At 37.7% G+C, this 19153-nt stretch overlaps 1 protein-coding gene across 9 annotated transcripts in view; it reads right to left on the bottom strand.

The window, feature by feature from the left end:
• Bbx (BBX high mobility group box domain containing) overlaps nucleotides 1-19153 on the bottom strand; it is a 246912-nt gene that overhangs the window by 61741 nt on the left and 166018 nt on the right. For all 9 annotated transcript variants that reach the window (XM_028867474.2, XM_028867477.2, XM_037209718.1 and 6 more), the window contains 2 exons: nucleotides 12664-12859; nucleotides 8807-8874 (listed from right to left, as the gene is read on the bottom strand). In XM_028867474.2, the coding sequence (XP_028723307.1) occupies nucleotides 8807-8874; nucleotides 12664-12859 (264 nt within the window). The remainder of the gene's footprint in view (nucleotides 1-8806; nucleotides 8875-12663; nucleotides 12860-19153) is intronic.

The following is a 19153-nucleotide window of genomic DNA, read 5'->3' as shown; positions in this document are numbered from 1 at the left end:
TGACTCTCACCGCAAACTGCGCTGGTGGCTTAAAGTTCATATTGACAATAAGAAAATTAAACTTTAAATATCATTTTAAATACATTTTTTCATTTACTTGATTGTTTCTCCCCAACCCCAACTCCTCTCAGGTCCCCCTACCCACTCAATTTTATGTTCTCTTTCTTTCTCTCTCTCAAACTTCCACAAAAGATAAAGGATAATTTAACTGTAAAATCATTTCAAGTCATGAAGTTTAAAAGTTAAAAAACTCTCTATATGAACTTTTGAGATGAACGATTTTAATAAAACAAGATGAATGGAAGGGTCAAAGATAAGAAATTATCAAGGCATGTCTGGCCAGGCACAAGACAGAAGTCTACACATGTGTGTTTGTGCTAACCATGCAGCACAGAGTAGATGCACAGTGTATCTGTTGACTGACTCCATTCTCTTGTGTGTGACCTGGCAGTAAAGTACAACAAAGGCTGCCTAGTGGCTTAAATAGCACAAAGAGAATGACTAAGTCTGTATTTTATTCTAGTGGACCATGTCCTTTCTCAATGTCAGTATCTGTGAATTAGTGCAGTCAGTAAAGAATAATGGCAACAGCACAAAATGTAGAGCCTGGGGGATGTGGATACTACTCAATTATGTACACAGTGACTTGTTTACTTGACCCTAGTCAAAACAGAAGAGAAACGTCATGACACAAGTCTAGAGTAGAGATGAAAAAGGATGGGAAAGAGCTGTAGAAACCAACAATGCCAGCAGCATAGAAGACAGAGGGAGCGCTTTCCTCAAATTCTCCCTTTGATTTAGATTCAATTCTCAATAAGCAAGGAAGGGAAATGATGCAGTTTTTAGGAAAACTAGAGAGTTGATGTAAATGTTTATCTAGAACAAATTAAGGTACGGTAAATTGCCCATTAAAATTTCATCAGAATGTATATATTCAAAGTAGTAATTTACATTTGTAACTGTGCTTCCATGTCACCAAGGTAAGGATGATTATCTTACAAAGTAAAATTGGATGTGATACATGTCGGGCATTTTTATCTAAAGATTTCAAAATGCAAAAATGATTCTATGATACACCAAATGTATATATTGTATAAATAGAAAATTCTATACTTATGAAAGGGAAGGTAGATTTCCTACAAAAGGCTCCTATTACAGTCCCAAACCTTATGAAATGTTATATAGAATTCAAATTATTTTTGTTAACTGGAGAATGATTTTTATGAATCAACAGTTATTCTTCAGCATCTATTCTTATAAATTAATGATGAGAAAAGAAATAAGCTATCGCTAAACAAGAAGAAAAAACAAACAATCCTGTTTCTAGAAAGTCTCTGAAATAATACATAAAGCCACTAGGTGTTGCTCTATGCCCAAAAAAGAAAATAGCTACAGGGATTTCTGCCAAACCACACATTCAAATCTTCTTACCCTCAATCGCCACCCACTTCGATTTAGCTAGGATTCTCAATAACGAAGGAAGGGAAATGATGAGCATAATAACGAACTATGACAAAGTAAGTAACATTTTTTTCCCCACAAGAGCAAATCAGATAGTGAGAAATCACAGGTCCAGTATGATTGAGCCAGTTATGACTACCGGTGGCTTATGAAGCTAGGTATCAAGGGCTGTTCATACTGTGCAAAGCACAAAGCCAGCGCTGCACAGTCCTTGGCACTGTGATAACAGTCAACCAAGGAGCAAGTGCACATTGTAGATCAACCACATATTCTCACTCTTGCCAGGTCAAATATTTATTTCTCTGTCACTTGTTCAACAAGCACTAGGTACCAGCTGTGGGGACTGGTGCCATTAGGAAGTTTAAATGCCACTTGCGTCCAGTGTAAAATTGGGAGCAAAATGATGACTTAGGGAAAGTGCCAGACCCTGCGTCTGTTTGCAGCTCAAGTGAAGGGGATAGCTACATTGCAGAAATATACAGTGAAAGCTTACTAGAGGGGAGGGAACACAGAGACAAATCCTTTCAGGTGTGGGTGGAGGGAGGCAAAGGAATCTCTGAGATATGCTTGGAAAGAAAGGAGGACTTTCCCTCAGAGGAAGAGTGAGAATGACAAAGCCACGGCAGGTGAGGATGTACAGAGGTCCCACTTTGAGGTGGTTTTGGGAAATGGTGACTTTCCCAGTGTGGGTAAAGAATAAGATGCCATCTAAGTGTAGTGGGAGATGAATCGGGCTGACAAAACTGGGATTCTGTTGTCTGGGAAGCAGGCTGGAGGAAATAGAGGGCTAGTCGAAGATTTTAGTTAGAGGAATAGCATGATGAGAGATGCGCAGTTAGGTAATTATGTCAGAGGCATGCAGGACAACCTAGGCTGGGAGGAACTGGAGGCAGGAGGCCAATTAGCAGGTAGGGGAAATAAAACTGCAAAGATGTGGAGCCCCAATTAAGTTAGAGGGAGCACTTGCCAGTCCTCAGTAATTGTCTGGAAGGATGTCAGGGCATTAGCAGAAGGGTCAAACTACACCTGTATCTTTATAGTAAGTTAGTGGAGAGAGAAGTGAGAGGAGGAAGCCTTGATGGGGGCAAGGAGTATGCATACTTCATGGGATGAGAGGAGTGTGTCTGAATGTCTGTCTGACACCAGTTTACGGCACTAGCACTAGGCTACCATGGGAAGCAGAGCCAACAGACCTGAGGGTCCCATGCTTCCTACAACCTGTTATATCATCAGGTAAATGGGGTGGGGTGGGAACACCTAGATTCACTCAGGGTATCCAGGCCACCAGAATCCTGTCTCCACTCCATGGATAAAGTTTTCCTATTATCACAGTCTGTGCAGCTGAGCTCATACAAGAAAGAGCACAGGACACTCCATCCTGTTTATACAGACAACTGTAGTAAAAGTTGAGACAAAGGACTGCCTCAATTTCCTTATCTGATTAAGTGGGAAGCCACGCTGTCTTCTTGCCATTTTTAAACAGCTATGACTCCCAGCACAGATTAGGGAAAAGGGCCTGACTACCTGGGCTTTGAGCCCCACTACTGATGGGAGAAGCTGGGCTCCTTGGCAAGATGGGCAGTACTGTCTACAAAGTAACAAAGGGGGAGACTTATAAAGAGGAAGAAAAAAAAAACCCTCTGGTCACCTACTTCCATTCTACTGTAGAATTTAAACATAGCACATGTCCTACAAAGTGTATTTAGAAGCTATAAACCCATGAAAAGAGGATAAAAGCTATGATAGGTAAGGACCAGGAGATGAAACAAGATAATGGAATCTAATGGGTTTAAGTCTCCTTGAATAGTCAAGCATACTAGTATAAGACAGGCACATATCAAATTAACTCAAGGTATACTGATGAGTAAAAAAAGAATTTTTCCTATTCCACTGATATCAGAAATAAAAGTGAAAACTTTAATTTTATCTAAATCAGTATTTAAACAAAGTTAGAATTCAGTGTTTAAAAATGGGGATAGGATCATTTTAACTATATCAGTGCAATCAACTATTCTTTGGCTTGGGTTTTGCATATCTCTTCATTTAGTGGAAATCAGCTGGGTTTAAATCCTAGTATTGATCCACTCACTCTATGGCCATGGGGAATGCAACTAGGAACAGACACGACAGGATTCCTGGGAGGACAAAATGAGTTAACCAATGTGAAGGGCTTAGTCCTATGTCTAACTTGAAGCAATCTCAAAATGTCTTGTCTGCAGCTGCTGCTAGCTCTAGTATGGGAAACACAGGGCATAAGAGAAGTGGCCAGAGTTGAGGCTAGTTAGGTGGAACTGAATCACCAAGTCTCCTGGGTGCTACACAAAGGTTGGCTAGGTCTGCTGCAGCGCAAGCTCAGTTCTGGCACTGCAGCTAGACTACAATGGGCAGCTACTTAACCTTTCTGCCCTGGCACCTCCCTGATGGTTTAATATGTATCCATAAGGTAGTCAAAACTTAACTCACAAGACTGCTAAGGAGGCTATTCTTACCCAAGCACTTAAGAGCAGCACTTTGAAAGGAAGCAGGAGTGAAGGAAAGTTGTCTGTAATAGTTTACTCCATAGAATTCACTTAAAATCTTCTTATTCCTCATCCTAAGTTTTTTAAAGTCCATTTAATAACTTAGTAAATGAAAAAAAATAATAAGATGAAACTTTTATCATAAACTTACAATAAACCTAAAAACAATTAAGTGCTATAATACATACAAAGTTGACAGTAAGTATTTTAAGGATTAGGGAGAAAAATATTGCTTAGCTCAAGAAATCATCAACATTCTGAAGGAGGTGAAAGATTAATATTGTTTCAAGAAACGAAGTATATAATTTTCAAATTTCAATCAGACCTTCACTTTTTCTTTTATAAACATGCAGGTTGTCAGTTGAAAAATGAAAATTAAGAGGCTTCTCCGTGATGTCAAAAGTTCATGTGAAGGATTAGCTTTCTTTAAAAACTTGGGCCTTAACAGGTATCAGCTGCATAAAGGGCAGGTATTTGTGTATGGTCTATTCCCTGACATGCCTTACACACCAAAGACATTCCACGAATACTCTTTATCTGACTAAACGTACAAAATGATGGCACATGTTCACTACTGCCAAGGTTTTCTGTAGTATGGCCTCACTGGATAAGGGGGTGTACCTCCATCTACTAGCTCCTCTTCTACTAACCTAGCTTAGCTAATATAAACTAAATTAAGTCGTCTTTTCTTGATCACCTAGTGATGGTGAAGAGAATAAATTAGAATTGTAAATTCTTCCAAGGTTTCATGAATAAGGAACTGTGTGTGTGTGTGCGTGTGAGTGTGTGTGTGTGTACACATGATAGATGCATGCATGCTGGTGATGGCAAGGCACACTGCAGCCTGCAGGAGTAATAGATATAATATAAGCTTTTGAATTAAATATGACATGCCTAGAATAACTTATGGCGATGAGCCTGTATACTTACAAGAATTTTCAGGGAGTAAAAAATGCCTTACAGATTTTATTTAATTAATCTTTGCAGTAGCCTCAAGAGTTACAGGATGCAGGCATTATTATTCGCTTATCTGGATAGAATGGAAGGCAAGGCAAAAAGTGGCTAGATCAAAGATGTACTGTGATATCTACTTGTTCCACCAAAGAACCAAGCATTCAAAAACTAGAGACCCAAAGTTTAAGGTAAATCTCACACACCGCTAACACTGGCTTCAGTTATTGAACTGAATAGACCTGCCTTCCCTCAGCAGTGATGAGTGCTCTTCCTAATCTCTCTTATTTTCCATTTTGCTTGCTTCTGTTCTAGCCAAGATGACTTTTTTGCCCACTTGGGTACAATAGCAAATGTTGTCCTTGCCAAGATTAATCCAACTACTTTATACATTTTGTACTGAATAGTTGTCTTTTCCACATAATCTCTGAATCGTAACACTCCCAGCTTTTATTTTTAAATTTTAATTTAGTTTTACATTTTTTAGACTAGCACAAATAATGGAAAACTCCGTCTTGAAGATTACTTTTAGTAATTCCAGATCAAATATTTCACTTTACTTGCATCTTTATCTTCCAATAACTCACTGATACTAAGAATTTAACTCTCTAGCTGCCTCTTCTACTGAGAATCTAATGAAAAGAATATTACTTTCGTTTCTTCTGCCTTTTTATTTCCTGTTCTTTTAAACAACATTGAATTCACTTAAATCTCTGAGTGTTTCATTTAGACTGGTTCACTTCTACAGCTCCAGAGGGTTTTTCTACGCAACTTGATTTGACTTCTAATTTAAATAACTTGCCACAATGTCCTCTCATACCCTTCCATTTCTTTGACAACGACAGGGTCATTTCCTAAGGAGACCTACGCAGTCTCTTACAAGCACTCAGAAGACACGGACTTGCTGTGTTATGAGCCAGGATTCATTCCTTTCTGTCCTTGTCTTGTTCGGTATATCAATTTTTCTTTTCAAATCAATAAATTCTATAATAAATACTGCTCTTAAAAATTTGTACCAAATAGTTCAAGTATTTACATATAATATAATATGGGTATGAAGACTATTATTTGTGTGAACTACAAAACATCAGATTTATAAAACAAAATTCACCCTTTAAATTTGCTAAGGACTCCAGCTTACTACAGCCAAGCATTGCTTGGCTCAGAAACAGCAGTACATAAAAATGCCCAAGTAAGCTGGGCGGTGGTGGCGCACGCCTTTAATCCCAGCACTCGGGAGGCAGAGCCAGGCGGATCTCTGTGAGTTCGAGGCCAACCTGGGCTACCAAGTGAGTTCCAGGAAAGGCGCAAAGCTACACAGAGAAACCCTGTCTCGAAAAACCAAAATAAAATAAAATAAAATAAATAAAAAAAATAAAAAAATGCCCAACTGATAGTGCCGTAGATCTATCATGGCAGCCTGAAAATTGGAAGACTGAGGAAAACAAATGCAAACATCAGTATAATTTGCCCAGTGACATCTCGAGAAACTAAACTGTCTATAATTGCAAGGGTACATCAAGTAGACCTATGACACTGTAGTGGCCATAGAAACTTTTCAGCAGAAATCTATCATTTCGGTTACAGTAAAGAAAATACCTGTATTATTTAAGAAAATCTATTTCCTATATTAAATTCCACACTTAGAAAAGCATTCTCTTGCCGGGTGATAGTGGCTCATGCCTTTAATCCCAGCACTCCAATGAAAAATAAAAGTCCCCTCCCCTTCCCTCTAAGACTTCAAAATAAAGACTCTATCGTGGCACTTTAAACGCCTTTGTGATTATACCTTTCGGTAGTATTCTTTTTGGAAGATGTCACTTTGATTAGTCAAACAAAATAGTAAAAGCAGATTATATTCTCAGAAAATATGAAATTTCTGAATTATTTTAATTTTAGCTTAATTTTCATAGGAAAAACTGAATACATATTTATTGTGTTTATCTTATGATAATCTACCTATACAGAAATTCTACTTACCAAGTCTACATATTTGCAATAAAACAATGGAAAGGTAGAAATCTATGGACTAACTGAAGTCTATTGGTCTCTAAAAGTAAATCTCTCTGATGGTATTGGAGGTAATATTTTACTTAAGTTTTTACTACTTTACTTTTCTAATAGCTCAATTATTTTCAGTACTGACCTAAATATCTCTTGAGATGAGGAGAGGGGACAAGAACACAAAGCTGGATTCCTGAGGCTGTAATGATAGGTACCTGCTCCTGCACTGTTTGCATCTTTATCTGGAGAGTTCTCAAAATGCTCCCACTTCATTAGGGCAAAAAAGTCCATCGCTGCAGTGCTTACGCTATGTGTCAGATGATGCTATGTCTTTTAAAGGAAGCAGAACGTACTAAAAAGAGCCTAAGTGGTAAAACTTTAAGCAATGGAAAAAATTAACTTCCTTTTTCTTACTAGCACCCAAAAGATATACAACAATCAATTGTTTATATTTGTTCTGAAGTGGTAAAAGAATGCTAAAAGTTAGCAGGAATAAAATACAACTGAATCCGTGAGGAGAAGGGATGCTGACTTTTGCAATGGTCAGGAGTCAGACTGCTAAATAGTCTACTCTGTGATCACATCTACCTGCGGAACATTTAGACTACTCTGTGCTCAAGAGAGTGTGCTTTGCCCTGAGGTCATACTATGTGTTAGGGATGGAAACGGTGCACAACAATGCTGCTGTTAGGAGCTGAAAATATGCTCAATAATGAGCTGCAAAAGCTCGGAGTCACATGCACATGTTTTTCAGTGGAAGATTTACACAACATAAATACTTAAAAATAAATTAATACTCATGCTACATTAAAATGAAAAGAAACAAATTTGTTAAATTTAATATATACTCAACAACTCTGTATGCCACATATAAACTATAAATAACAACAGCACCATAGTATAAATAGCCTGTATAGTTGAACAGATTTTAACTGTAATCTATATAGTCAACTCAAAGTTTAAAACAGTAAACAGCACAGGCTTGTAATAAAACTGAACAGACTTAACAGCAAGAATATGAAAAAGAAAGAAAAATGACTTAGAATATTTGCAGTATGCTTCCAAAGAAGTAATACTAATATTAGAGACAGGTTTGGTACTGGATTCATTTTCCATGGGAATATTAATCACTCTTGCTATTTTGTTCCAAACAGCTATGTTGGTTTGAATGGAAACTTTCCTTGTGAAGACCCAGAATGTAGCAAAATAACATGACCTGCAGGTTAATTTAACTGATCGCTGTTAAGTGGGTCTACAAAATAGAAGATGCCACAAATGCAGATTATGTATGGTTAACTGCCGCAGTTGAGCAGAATCAAATCTAAAATGTTTAGCAAAAGCAGACTAATAACTAGATCATAGAAACAAGGTCATGAGGGCCCTGGGTCCTTTTCCTTTTCTATTTTAAAGGATGAAACAGTTTTGCAATGCTGAATTCCAGATGTTCAAAGTGGAGTTTGGAATTATTTGGATACTAGAGAGATAGACAGTCTCATATTTTTACCGTCACCTTCCCACTAGCAAGTCTAAATGAGAACAAACAGGGAATGGTGTTGAATAGTGAATTTATTTTAGGATGCAATCTACATACCCATAACATGGACACAACAAATGACAATGGACTGCACTGTATTTTTTTCTCCTAGGTTCAAACATTTGCAGACTCTGCAATGGAGCAGTGTTTTTGTCCTTTTGGCTTGTGTATATATCACTTCTGCCACCCTTAACACATTAGACACTCAGGTAAACTTCCTCAGTGAGCTGTAAATGGTGGAAGGGCAGCAAGAAGGTGACCGGAATGCAGATGTCTATGTGCTGAAGCACAGATGGAGCAGCATGAAGGGCAACAAGGGACTAAGGGCCTGGCTTACCTCTGCCGTTCCAAGAGCATGTTCTCCAGCTAACAGCAGCATGCTCAGGCCTCCCATCTGAGTAGGATCTAAAGATCAAACACAAAAATTAACTCAGAAGCAGGAAGCAATACAACCATACAGAATGAAAAAGGATATTCATAAGGGCAGAAATCCAAACAACCCACATATAAATTTTATGGAAAAATTTCAAAATTCTTTCTTTCTATAACCTGGTATGTATGTGCTTAATTCACATACTTTAAGGAGCCCTTTTTTTCTTTCTCTATTTTTCTTTCTTTCTTTTTCTTTTTTTTTTAAACAGAAGTGTACTCATGTTTGTCTTCTGAGAAGCTTAGACTGCTAATCTCAAATTGATATTTCTGCCATGTGGAATCTGGTTTGGTCAAAAGAACTAGGCTATCAGGGAACACGAGATTGAGAGAGAGATTTCATAACGGCCTCCAAATTCTAGGGGGCTTTTAAAAAAATCTCTTTAAAACTTTCAAAATAAATTTAAAATAACAGATATGTTTTAGACATTATAGATCTTCAGGGTAATCAGACTCTTGCTAAAATAACTTGAAATACATTTCAAACTAATGTATTTTGGTTAGCGAACTTTTTTGGTCTCATTCTTTCAACAGTAAACTGGTGCAGAAAGACAAAATAAAACAATAACGTGGTAGATCTATGCTCCAGGTGGCATTTTCATCAGAAACCTTTACTCTCTAAGGCTGTCTCAAAGGCTAGCGTTTAAAGAACCAAGGAAAGAACACATGTGAAAGCAGCTGTGTGTCTCTGGTGGACACAGCTTTCAAGGCATGCATTTTAGCTTCAGGATAGGGTATATAAGGAGCCCGAAGACATTTCTGTTTAAATGTATGCCCTGAAGTAGAGCTTTGTTCAGTCTGCCCTGAGAACTCAGGAAACAACTTTGATCACACCTTGTATATATATATATATTAATTGAGAAAAGGTTCTGAGATAGACATAAATACATACGCACATGCACACACACACACACACACACACACACACACACACACACACACACACGAAGAGGAGGAGGGGGAGAAATAAAAGACAAGGAGGCCATGAAGTAATTAGAGAGACCTCTGTCATCAAATGATGGTGACTTAAGGAAGCCCAACACTAGCAGGCAGCCATGCAGGAGGACACACACACACACACAACACAAACACTGGCTACTCTGGTGAAACAAAGCCCTGCAGTGCTTTTAAAAGGTCTACTTTCAATTAAACATTAAGTTTAAGAACTATTGTGCCCGATAAAACATATACTTATGTTTATTTAAAAGTGAAACGTCAAGAGGGGAAACGAATCTAGCGGAAAATAAGCGTTTAGGATGCCTGAGAGTGAAACACTTTTACAGCTGTCATCGTAGGAACCAGGGCTGAGTGACAGCATTAGAGAGATAAAAATGTGCAGTTCAAATTACAAAGTAAAATAGGAATACGATTACATGATAATTCAAGTTATATACCAAATGTGACTTTGTAAGAACTTTACTATTCACCCTAAAGGATAAGCCAAGAAATTATCATTTTTCTATCACTTACATAATGCTATTTAAAACTATCAAAAATACATTCACATAAATAGAATACTTTGCCTTTATTGAAGATTTGTAGTATATCAAATTCTACATATCTTTCCTTCCTTGGAAATCATTTATTTGACAAAGTTAGATTATTCTAAATTGCAAAATGTGGCATGCCAAGGACTACTGAGCAAACAAGAATAAAACAAAATAGATTCTGTGTTAAACTGGCCTTTAAAATTCCTTTTGTATTCCCTATGTTCAGATAGCTAAACACCAGTTGTTGTTTTTTTAATCAAAGGTAATTTGGTTCACTTTCATCTTGTTGAAAAGGGACACAACTCAAAATATTAAAGCAGAGAGCAAGCTCTGGCCATGAAGTTTCAACACATGACACAGGCCATTATTACTGAGGCAAATGCCATCAAGGTGTTTGTCTTTCCTGGATTTTCTTCAAAGAGTGCTGTTTTTAAAAGCTGACCTATATATTTCTTATGTCTACTTCTATTTTGTAGGTAAAAGGTAGATTAATTAATGTCAGAAACATCATTACTAAAAGACGTATTTACATACAATTATTGATTGGTTTGTAATGAACAACTGCATTAAAAAAAACTCAAAACAAAAACTCTATAGACACTACCTTAGATTTAGAATTGAGAGACTAGCAATAGATGTTAAATGACAATCAAAGAGCGTTTCGACTTCACTCGTCTCTACATCTTCTCTTGGTCTTAGAGAATGTTCCTTAAGACACCACAATCTGGGAAATCCAAACAGTTCACAAAGACAGACTAGTAACAAGTGGGTTGAAGCTAAAACTGTGCAGAGTGACAGCTAACACATGAACAGGTCTGTTTTGGTTTTTCTGGGACACATGTTGGGAGCTCCTCTGGAATTACACCACAGACACTGCACTCAACAATCACCTGAAGATTTTGTTTCCCAAAGATACTGCAATATGTTGTTTCATTTTTCTGGCATTCATACACTATCACATATACTTTTCATATTATGAGCCAAACATTGAGCTATGAAGGCTTATGCAAATTACTGGCCATTTAAAAGCATTTACTATCACAGTATGGCTCAAATGCATCCCTACTCCCTTCCTCTAGTGTAAAAGTTTAGGACTCTGAAGAATATTTTCTTGTAATATGGTATAGGAACTCAAGCTCAGCATGAACTTCCCTGCTTTTGCCTTATTCAACCTCCCAATTTCTTCCTGGCAAAATCCTCTTTTGGAAGGTTACACTGAATAGGAGGGAAGACCTAGCCATTCTGGGCAAGAATGTAAATGGTTTATTTCATGGTCATAAACACATTAGCATTCCTTACCACCCAAAGAGTAAAACAGCAAATGGCACCATCTGGAATTTTAAGTTTGCTCAGGGCAAACATTAATGGGGATGGGAGGAGGGGGAGGCTGGGGGTTCTCTTTAAGACACATCCATTGATCCATCTCAGATTTCGATGGATTTGTTCACAGGCTTGTCCTTGGTGTATCAGATACTCAGATGATCTATGTAATTTTTGGCTTTTTAAATACCCATAACTCAGTGCTTACTCTGCTTAATAGTAAGGGAGAAGTGTGTGAGGGAGAGACAGAGAAAGGCGGGGAGTGGGCGACACACCTATTTTGTTAATATAAAATTCCCTACACTCCTGACAAGCTCTAAATTGCTGTTAAATGTAGCAGAAGTTTCTCTGGTCCTATCTAGCCCCACGGTCCTGCAGCTGCCTACAAGATAATCATTCGAGGATTAATATTAATTGCAAATTCTATGGTCTATTGGCTCAGGCTTCTTGCTAGCTAGCTACTTACAACTTAACTTAGTCCATAACTATTAATCTATGTATCACCACATGTTCCATGGCTTTACCTGCATTGCATTACATGTTACTCCTTGAATGGCAGTTTGGCATCTCCTCTAACTCTCCTTTCTCCTTTCACTATCTCTCTTGGATTCTCCTGCCCGGCTCCATCCTGCCCTGCCATAGGCCAATGCAGCTTTATTTATTAGCCAATGGGAGTAACACACATCAACAGCATACAGAAAGACATCCCATAGCACTTGACATTTCCACACTGCCAAATATCAGAATCTCATGGCATTTACAAGTTGGCCCCATGTCTTCAGTTACATGTACATTCTTTGTATACCATTCCCTAATACCTCATGATGTGCTATATTTTTGCCAGTGCTTCATCCTGGTCAGAATTTTAGGTCTCTTCAAATATGTATAATTTGTTCAAAAACACTCAGTGTGTTGTTCTGTTCTTTAAAAACAGGTGCAAATTGTGTTAACTTACCAGCCATTCCAAAGTTAAGCTGAGGAATTTCTTCCGTCTTTGCCTTCTTGGGGGTTGGCAAGTCTCTTGAAGAGTCAGATGGGAAGGCCCAAAGTTTCTTCCGTGGATTGACAGTGGGTGTTGGAGATTTTACAGGCTTGTTTGTAGTAGGACACCATCTGTAGCCAGGATTTGCTTTCATAAATGCATCTTTATACTATAAACAAATGGACAGCAGGTTTAATTAACATCCAGACCAAGAAATTCAACAAGATTCACCCTTTCGCTCATTCAGACTATGACTGAGAAAACCACATTCTATGACTTTAGTGGCTTTCCTTAGAGATGACAGCACCATACACAGAGATCTAGAGACAGGGCAGAGTTATCTAACTTGTGGGCTGAGAATACAGAGACCAGACACTTTGGATGTTCTACTCTTCTTGTTGTTCTCGTTCTTTCTTAAAAAGTTGCCTGACTTTGGGGGTAGAGGAGGCTTTTGTACTAGGAAGAGTCAAGGGCTTTGAGGGTGGAAAAGGCGGGGATAAAATTCTGGCCCTTCCACATTAGGTTGCAGTCACTAAGCACAGAGCAGTGTTCTCTGTGAGCCTTAACAGACAGCATAGTACTAGCTTTGGTTATTGTCAACAGTGCGCAGCATAATACCTGTTTCTTCTCTTAAAGCTTTAATTTGTGTGTGTGTGTGTGTGTGTGTGTGTGTGTGTGTGTGTGTTAAACTTTTTCCCCCCAAACTGGTGTTTTGCCTGCATGTATGTTTTTGTACCGCTTGTATGCCTGGTGCCTATGAGGCTATGGAGTGAATGCCCTGGAACTGGATTTAGAGATGATTGTGAGCTTCCATATGGATACTGGGAGTTGAACCCCAGTCTCAATCTCTCCAGCCCCCAGCACCTACTTAAAGGACACTTTAGTATACATTTCAGAGCATGAGCTAACACCAGGCCCAGCAACCAGATTCTGTCAACTGGTTAACTTATCCTGCTAAGGATGGTTTTACAAAAAATAAATCTCCGCCTTAGTGTTCTTGTAAGGCAAATGCACACAAAGTAAAATTTTTAACTATGAAATAAAGGAACCCAGATGAAGTAGAAAGGGAGCAAGGCAGGCTAGCTGACCAATATTTTGGTTACTTTTAGACAGGGGGTTAAGTAGAAGAAAGAGCAGTGGATGCAGTCTGATGACCTGGGATCAAGATGTATTTCTACTTAGCCATCCTTGGGCATCAGCTCCAATTCCTCCATCTATACATACCTGTCAATATTTTTTAATGAGCACCCAGGATGGCAGATATGAACAAACTCTGATGTGACATGTTGTAATCAATCATAAGCTTTATGTTTAACTTGAAAGTTTTTCAATCTTCACTTACAAAATCTTTCACCATTTTTTAATGTTTCTTCCTCATTTTATCCCTTCTCCTAAATCTACTACCTCTTTCCTAATATCCATTACACATTCCCAGAACTACATTGTTTAATTTTAAAAAACTATTTCCTATGTATTCTTCAAATACCACTACTGGATTATTTCACTAACACATTTCTTTTTGAGACAGTTTGGTTATGTAGTCTGGTTCTGAATTCACAATTCTCTGCTTCAGTCTCCCAAGTACTGAGGTTATAGGCATACATTCCCAAGACCAGCTAACACAATTCTTTCACTCTCACAGGTTTGCCTTTTAAGATGGTAATGTAGTTCAATACAAGCTCTAAATAGCTTTTAGACAAGGGGTAAAAGGTACCCTTTTGAGGGAAGGTGTAAGGAAAGAATACCTAATCTAAATAATGTTCCCACTATTTCACTATGTTACATAAATAAAAGCTATAATGTAGTGTTAATAAACAATGAATGATATTTATCCCAGTGCTATCTTAACTCATTTTCTGAGTTTTATGTATAAGATATAAATTTACCTATTGATACATAGGGATGTGAGTGAAAAATAAGCACACAGGCCCCTAAAGTCTAGCAATACTTTTTTAATTAAAATACTTTAAATTTTTTATTTTATTTGAATTACATGTATATATGTCTGTGTGTGATTATCTGCACACTGCCCTTGGAGGCCAGAGGTGTAAGGAAAGTACAGCCACAGACGGTTGCATGCAGCCCAAAGTGGGTGTTAGGAACTGAACTCTGGTCCTTTGCTAGAACAGCAAAGACTCTTAACCACTGAGCCACCTCTCTAGTGTCTAGTTCTATTTGTCTTAAAAAATAAAGAAGTAAAATGAGACACAAGGCCAGAGCCAAATGAATTTACAATTGTATAGCAGAATGAATTTGGAAGCATCAACGTTGACGTAAGAAGATACACTACCACAGTGAAGCCTTGTGAATGGGGAATTTAACTATTAAGCTGAGGCGGACAACTTTGCCTACTGTCTGAAGATAGAAAGTGATAAATGGCAGGCAGGGGTGAAAAGGCAAGAAGCAGTCACATGCATCATTATCATGCCTCAGTAAAAGGCACATGGGGTAGATGTACCAGATGAACAGTCATTTGCAGTGACCAAAGACTTTCAAACAAACTTATTAATAAATTTATCATGAGAAATAAAATGATCTTTTATTTTTTTGGTAGTTAAAATTTTCTAAGCAGAAAGCCCTAGTTGAAAGACACTGGATGGTTTGTACTTAAATCTCTTGCTCCTTCAGTGTTCTCCTCCTCATATTCAGTTTTTTGATACATCCTTCACTAGTAACATTGTTAAGAATCACTGGATGATTGGTTTTAGTGAAAATCAAGTGTAATGAAAATCATACTGTCATCCTGATAAATTATCAGTTGATGATACTAATGAAGGCCAGCTTACACTAATTCATGATAATGCTGAAGATAGCATAGGGCACCAACAATCAGCACATAAAATCATTATTCTCGTCTCCATCCTGTGCACCTTCATTGCAAAGACTCGGTGAGCACTGACCAGAAGACAGAGTCTTCTTAGACATTGGAAATAGAAAGAGGGTGAATCAGAGTCCCTCCTTTTATACTGCTTACAGTCCCCAGCTAACTATACAAGCATTTCTGTTTATACCTGGTCTACAATCCTGGCCCTAAGTCAAGCATGAAAAATGGTTTTGCAATGAGTCTATAGAACAGCAAGTTTCCTATGAGTAGACAAGAAGAGTGCAAGAGAAAGGTCTGGAATATTGGGGATGTTTTAGACAATTTACTATGAAGGGCAATACTCTGTATCACAATATGAATTGTGCAGACTCTTAAACTCAATGTAAATGTTTAATACACACATATAACATTTTTATTTTTTAACTTTTGTTTGTTGCTGGAGATTGAACCCAGAGCCTCAGACATGCTTAGTAGCACTTCATCACTGAGATATAACACTAGACTACTAGTCAGGTATATGCGGATCAGGAAGGCTAAAAGTGTGAATGACTGAGAAAAAAAATAACACATAAATTTATTCATATAAAACACCAAGCCAACATAAGCTATGGACAGCAAGCAAGTAAGGTCAGACGCAAAAGCAGCCTCAGGGTGTAAAGATGCCTATATGTCCTTGGAACTTGGTACCTCATCAATCATTTGATCTGATTCAGCTTTTAAGAGACACTGGAAAGACTTGTCATTTGTTATGACAAGGTTACTAGGAAGGAAATTACAGAGAAGGCAGGGAAAAGAAGTAATGCTAGAAGACTTGGTATATAGTCTGGAGCAAACTAGCTAAGTGTAATAATTGCCATGTAGGTCAACCATGTGGACAATATCCATCCTCACAGGAATGAAAGACCTCAAGAGATAGGCCCCATCTATCCAGACATCCGGGGCCAGGCTGTTCACACTGGAGGTGAGAAGCTCATTTATCCTCCAGTAATATCAATCACAAGTTATTGATCCTAAGATTTCAATGAAAATCTCCTACATATCTAAACTTTTGCTAAAATACTGATTTCCAAAATTCTATGAAAATCAAAATTCACCTTATAGCCTTCAACTTTTTTTTCCTGCAAATGTCCAAGTGATTAAATAATCTAACCTAAATTTGCTTTACAAACAGTTCCTCACTGATAGGAGGCATTCAGTAATGCTGACTCTCGTCTCTTGGCCCTAACCACTATTGTATTTCGACAGCAATAACAAAAAAGAATTGCTGCTTCTTTTGTTATCCAGTACTGTCACTAAATGCATACCCTCTGTCACAATGTTTTACCTTCTTTATATCTGACAATGGTATTATTCTACAACAAAAGACAATAATCTGTTATGTTAATGCTTTAAAATGGGGTCTCAAACAATAAATGTTTTTCAGATCATTACATAAATGGAAACTTGATCTACAATGTACCTTAATATTAATGAAAGGTTTTCTCCATTTATTTCATTTTAATTGAGTTTGGGGTGCTATCTCAATGTCCATTAGTGTTTCTACTTATTATTCCAGCCTAGATTTACAGAGTGAAGAGAAATGGCAACCCTGGTAAGAGTCTAGAATAAAACAGTCTGAGAATGTCTGAACAGACAGATGACGCTGGTACAAATACATGAAATAACATCTACTAGGTCAGTCAAGAGATTATATAGAAAGTTATCTAAAATTTTACAAAAGAGCCCTAACTCACATTTACCTTATAATCCTATCCACTATGGGGAGCTGAAGGAACTCCCACCATCGTCAGTGCTGTTAGAGCTGTGACTTTCCTCATCAGCAGGCAGAAATTGCAAGACACAACCAGGTCAGGGCTCAACAGAGAAGGGGTGCTAATCAGTATGGAGAACAGGGTTCTAATCTGTACAGAGCACAGGGGAGAGGTGGTGCTAATGAGTTTGGAGAGCAGGGTTCTAATCTGTACAGAGCACAGGGGAGAGGTGTGGTGCTAATGAGTATGGAGAACAGGGTTCTAATCTGTACAGAGCACAGGGGAGAGGTGTGGTGCTAATCAGTATGGAGAGCAGGGTTCTAATCTGTACCGAGCACAGGGGAGAGGTGGTGCTAATCAGTATGGGGAACAGGGTTCTAATCTGTACAGAGCACAGGGGAGAGGTGGTGCTAATCTGTACAGAGTTGTGGTGGGGTGATTCAAATTTGTGCCTCCTTAGTTTGAAAACTTTTCCTTCACAGAAACCTAGACCTGTTAGTAGGGACAGTGCGATGCAGTGTATAACTTGGTGTGAGTTATTCTTGCTGGTGTTTAAAAATAGAAACAAAGTTCCATTTCACATGATAAAACACTGAATTAGGCTTATGGTTTTGATGGAAAAGTATTTCAAGCCATATATTAACCTGAAAAGCGTTTGTGATGAAACTAGTCAACCGGAATTACATGCTTGAAAACGCAACCGTGCTATTCCACTGTAGAAAAGACAAAGAAAACCATGAAAGGAAAGGAGCTGGCTATGAATATGACTACTTAAATCCTAGAAGAGGTAAATTGATATGGCAATGACAGTTCCTTCTTGAATACAAATATGCATAAGATATAGTTTTACTCACTAATTTAGGTAATTAGGAAAAAAACCATTTCATCAGTTTCCACTAAATTAAAAAACAATTCAGAATTTCATTAGAATGTTGAACCTTGGGCTGACAAGATGGCTCAGTGGGTAAATGATGCCAAGGCTGAGGGTCACCAGACCACTAGAGCCCACATAGTAAATGCTGTTTGTTCTCTGATCTCCATGTGCATATATGCACATGGTGTACAGACAGACAGACAGACAGACAGACAGACACACACACACACACACACACACAAATGTCATAAAAGCTTTAACCATGTTACTTTAAAAAGAAAGTGCTGATGGAGGTTGGGGTGAGAAAATAAAGATCTAGTGAAGATCGATTCTGAAAATGCACTATAAAGTCTGAGATAACTCATGTTCACTAATCGGAAGTTATGAAACGCTTACATTTTCTCAAAAACTGTTCACTTGGTTTAATAATTTGCTTAAACTCTTTAAACTTTTCCATCACAAAGGAGGCTAACAGAATTTTCAACAAGTTTTTTTTTCCCTCAATAGTATGAATGAGTACTATGCAGTAATTTGTGAAAATGGCAACAAATCTTAGAATTAACAGTTCATTACCAGTAACATAAGAGGAGAGTCAAGGAAATTTAATGAATAGAAAAAAAAAAAAAACTATCACTCACTCTTTTAAAGATATGTTTCATTTAAAATCAGAAAGAGAAAAGTACAGATTACATAATAATGTTCTAGTTAACTACATACCACAATAGTGGTCTCATAAGATTACATTGCCTTGTGCTGTAAAAGGTCTTAGTTGGGTAAATAAACTATGATGCTTGCACAATAACCAAAATGCCTAAGGACACATTCTGAGGTTGTATTCTGGTGGGTAAATTAGACTATTCTCACTCTAAAAAAGGCAAAGATACAGACGGCAAATAAATGTTAAGCTTCATATTCACACAAACACTCCGCTAAAAGAATGTCATGTGTTTAGTAAAACATTCAAAATTGAGGGTTCAAAGTTGAAAGTTGTATCTGAGGTAGTTTTCAAAGTGA

The sequence above is a fragment of the Peromyscus leucopus genome, chromosome 12 (genome assembly GCF_004664715.2).
Source record: "Peromyscus leucopus breed LL Stock chromosome 12, UCI_PerLeu_2.1, whole genome shotgun sequence".
Classification (NCBI taxonomy): domain Eukaryota; kingdom Metazoa; phylum Chordata; class Mammalia; order Rodentia; family Cricetidae; genus Peromyscus; species Peromyscus leucopus.
The sequence above is the reverse complement of the archived record's forward strand: the minus strand, read 5'-3'. Positions and strand labels throughout refer to the sequence as shown.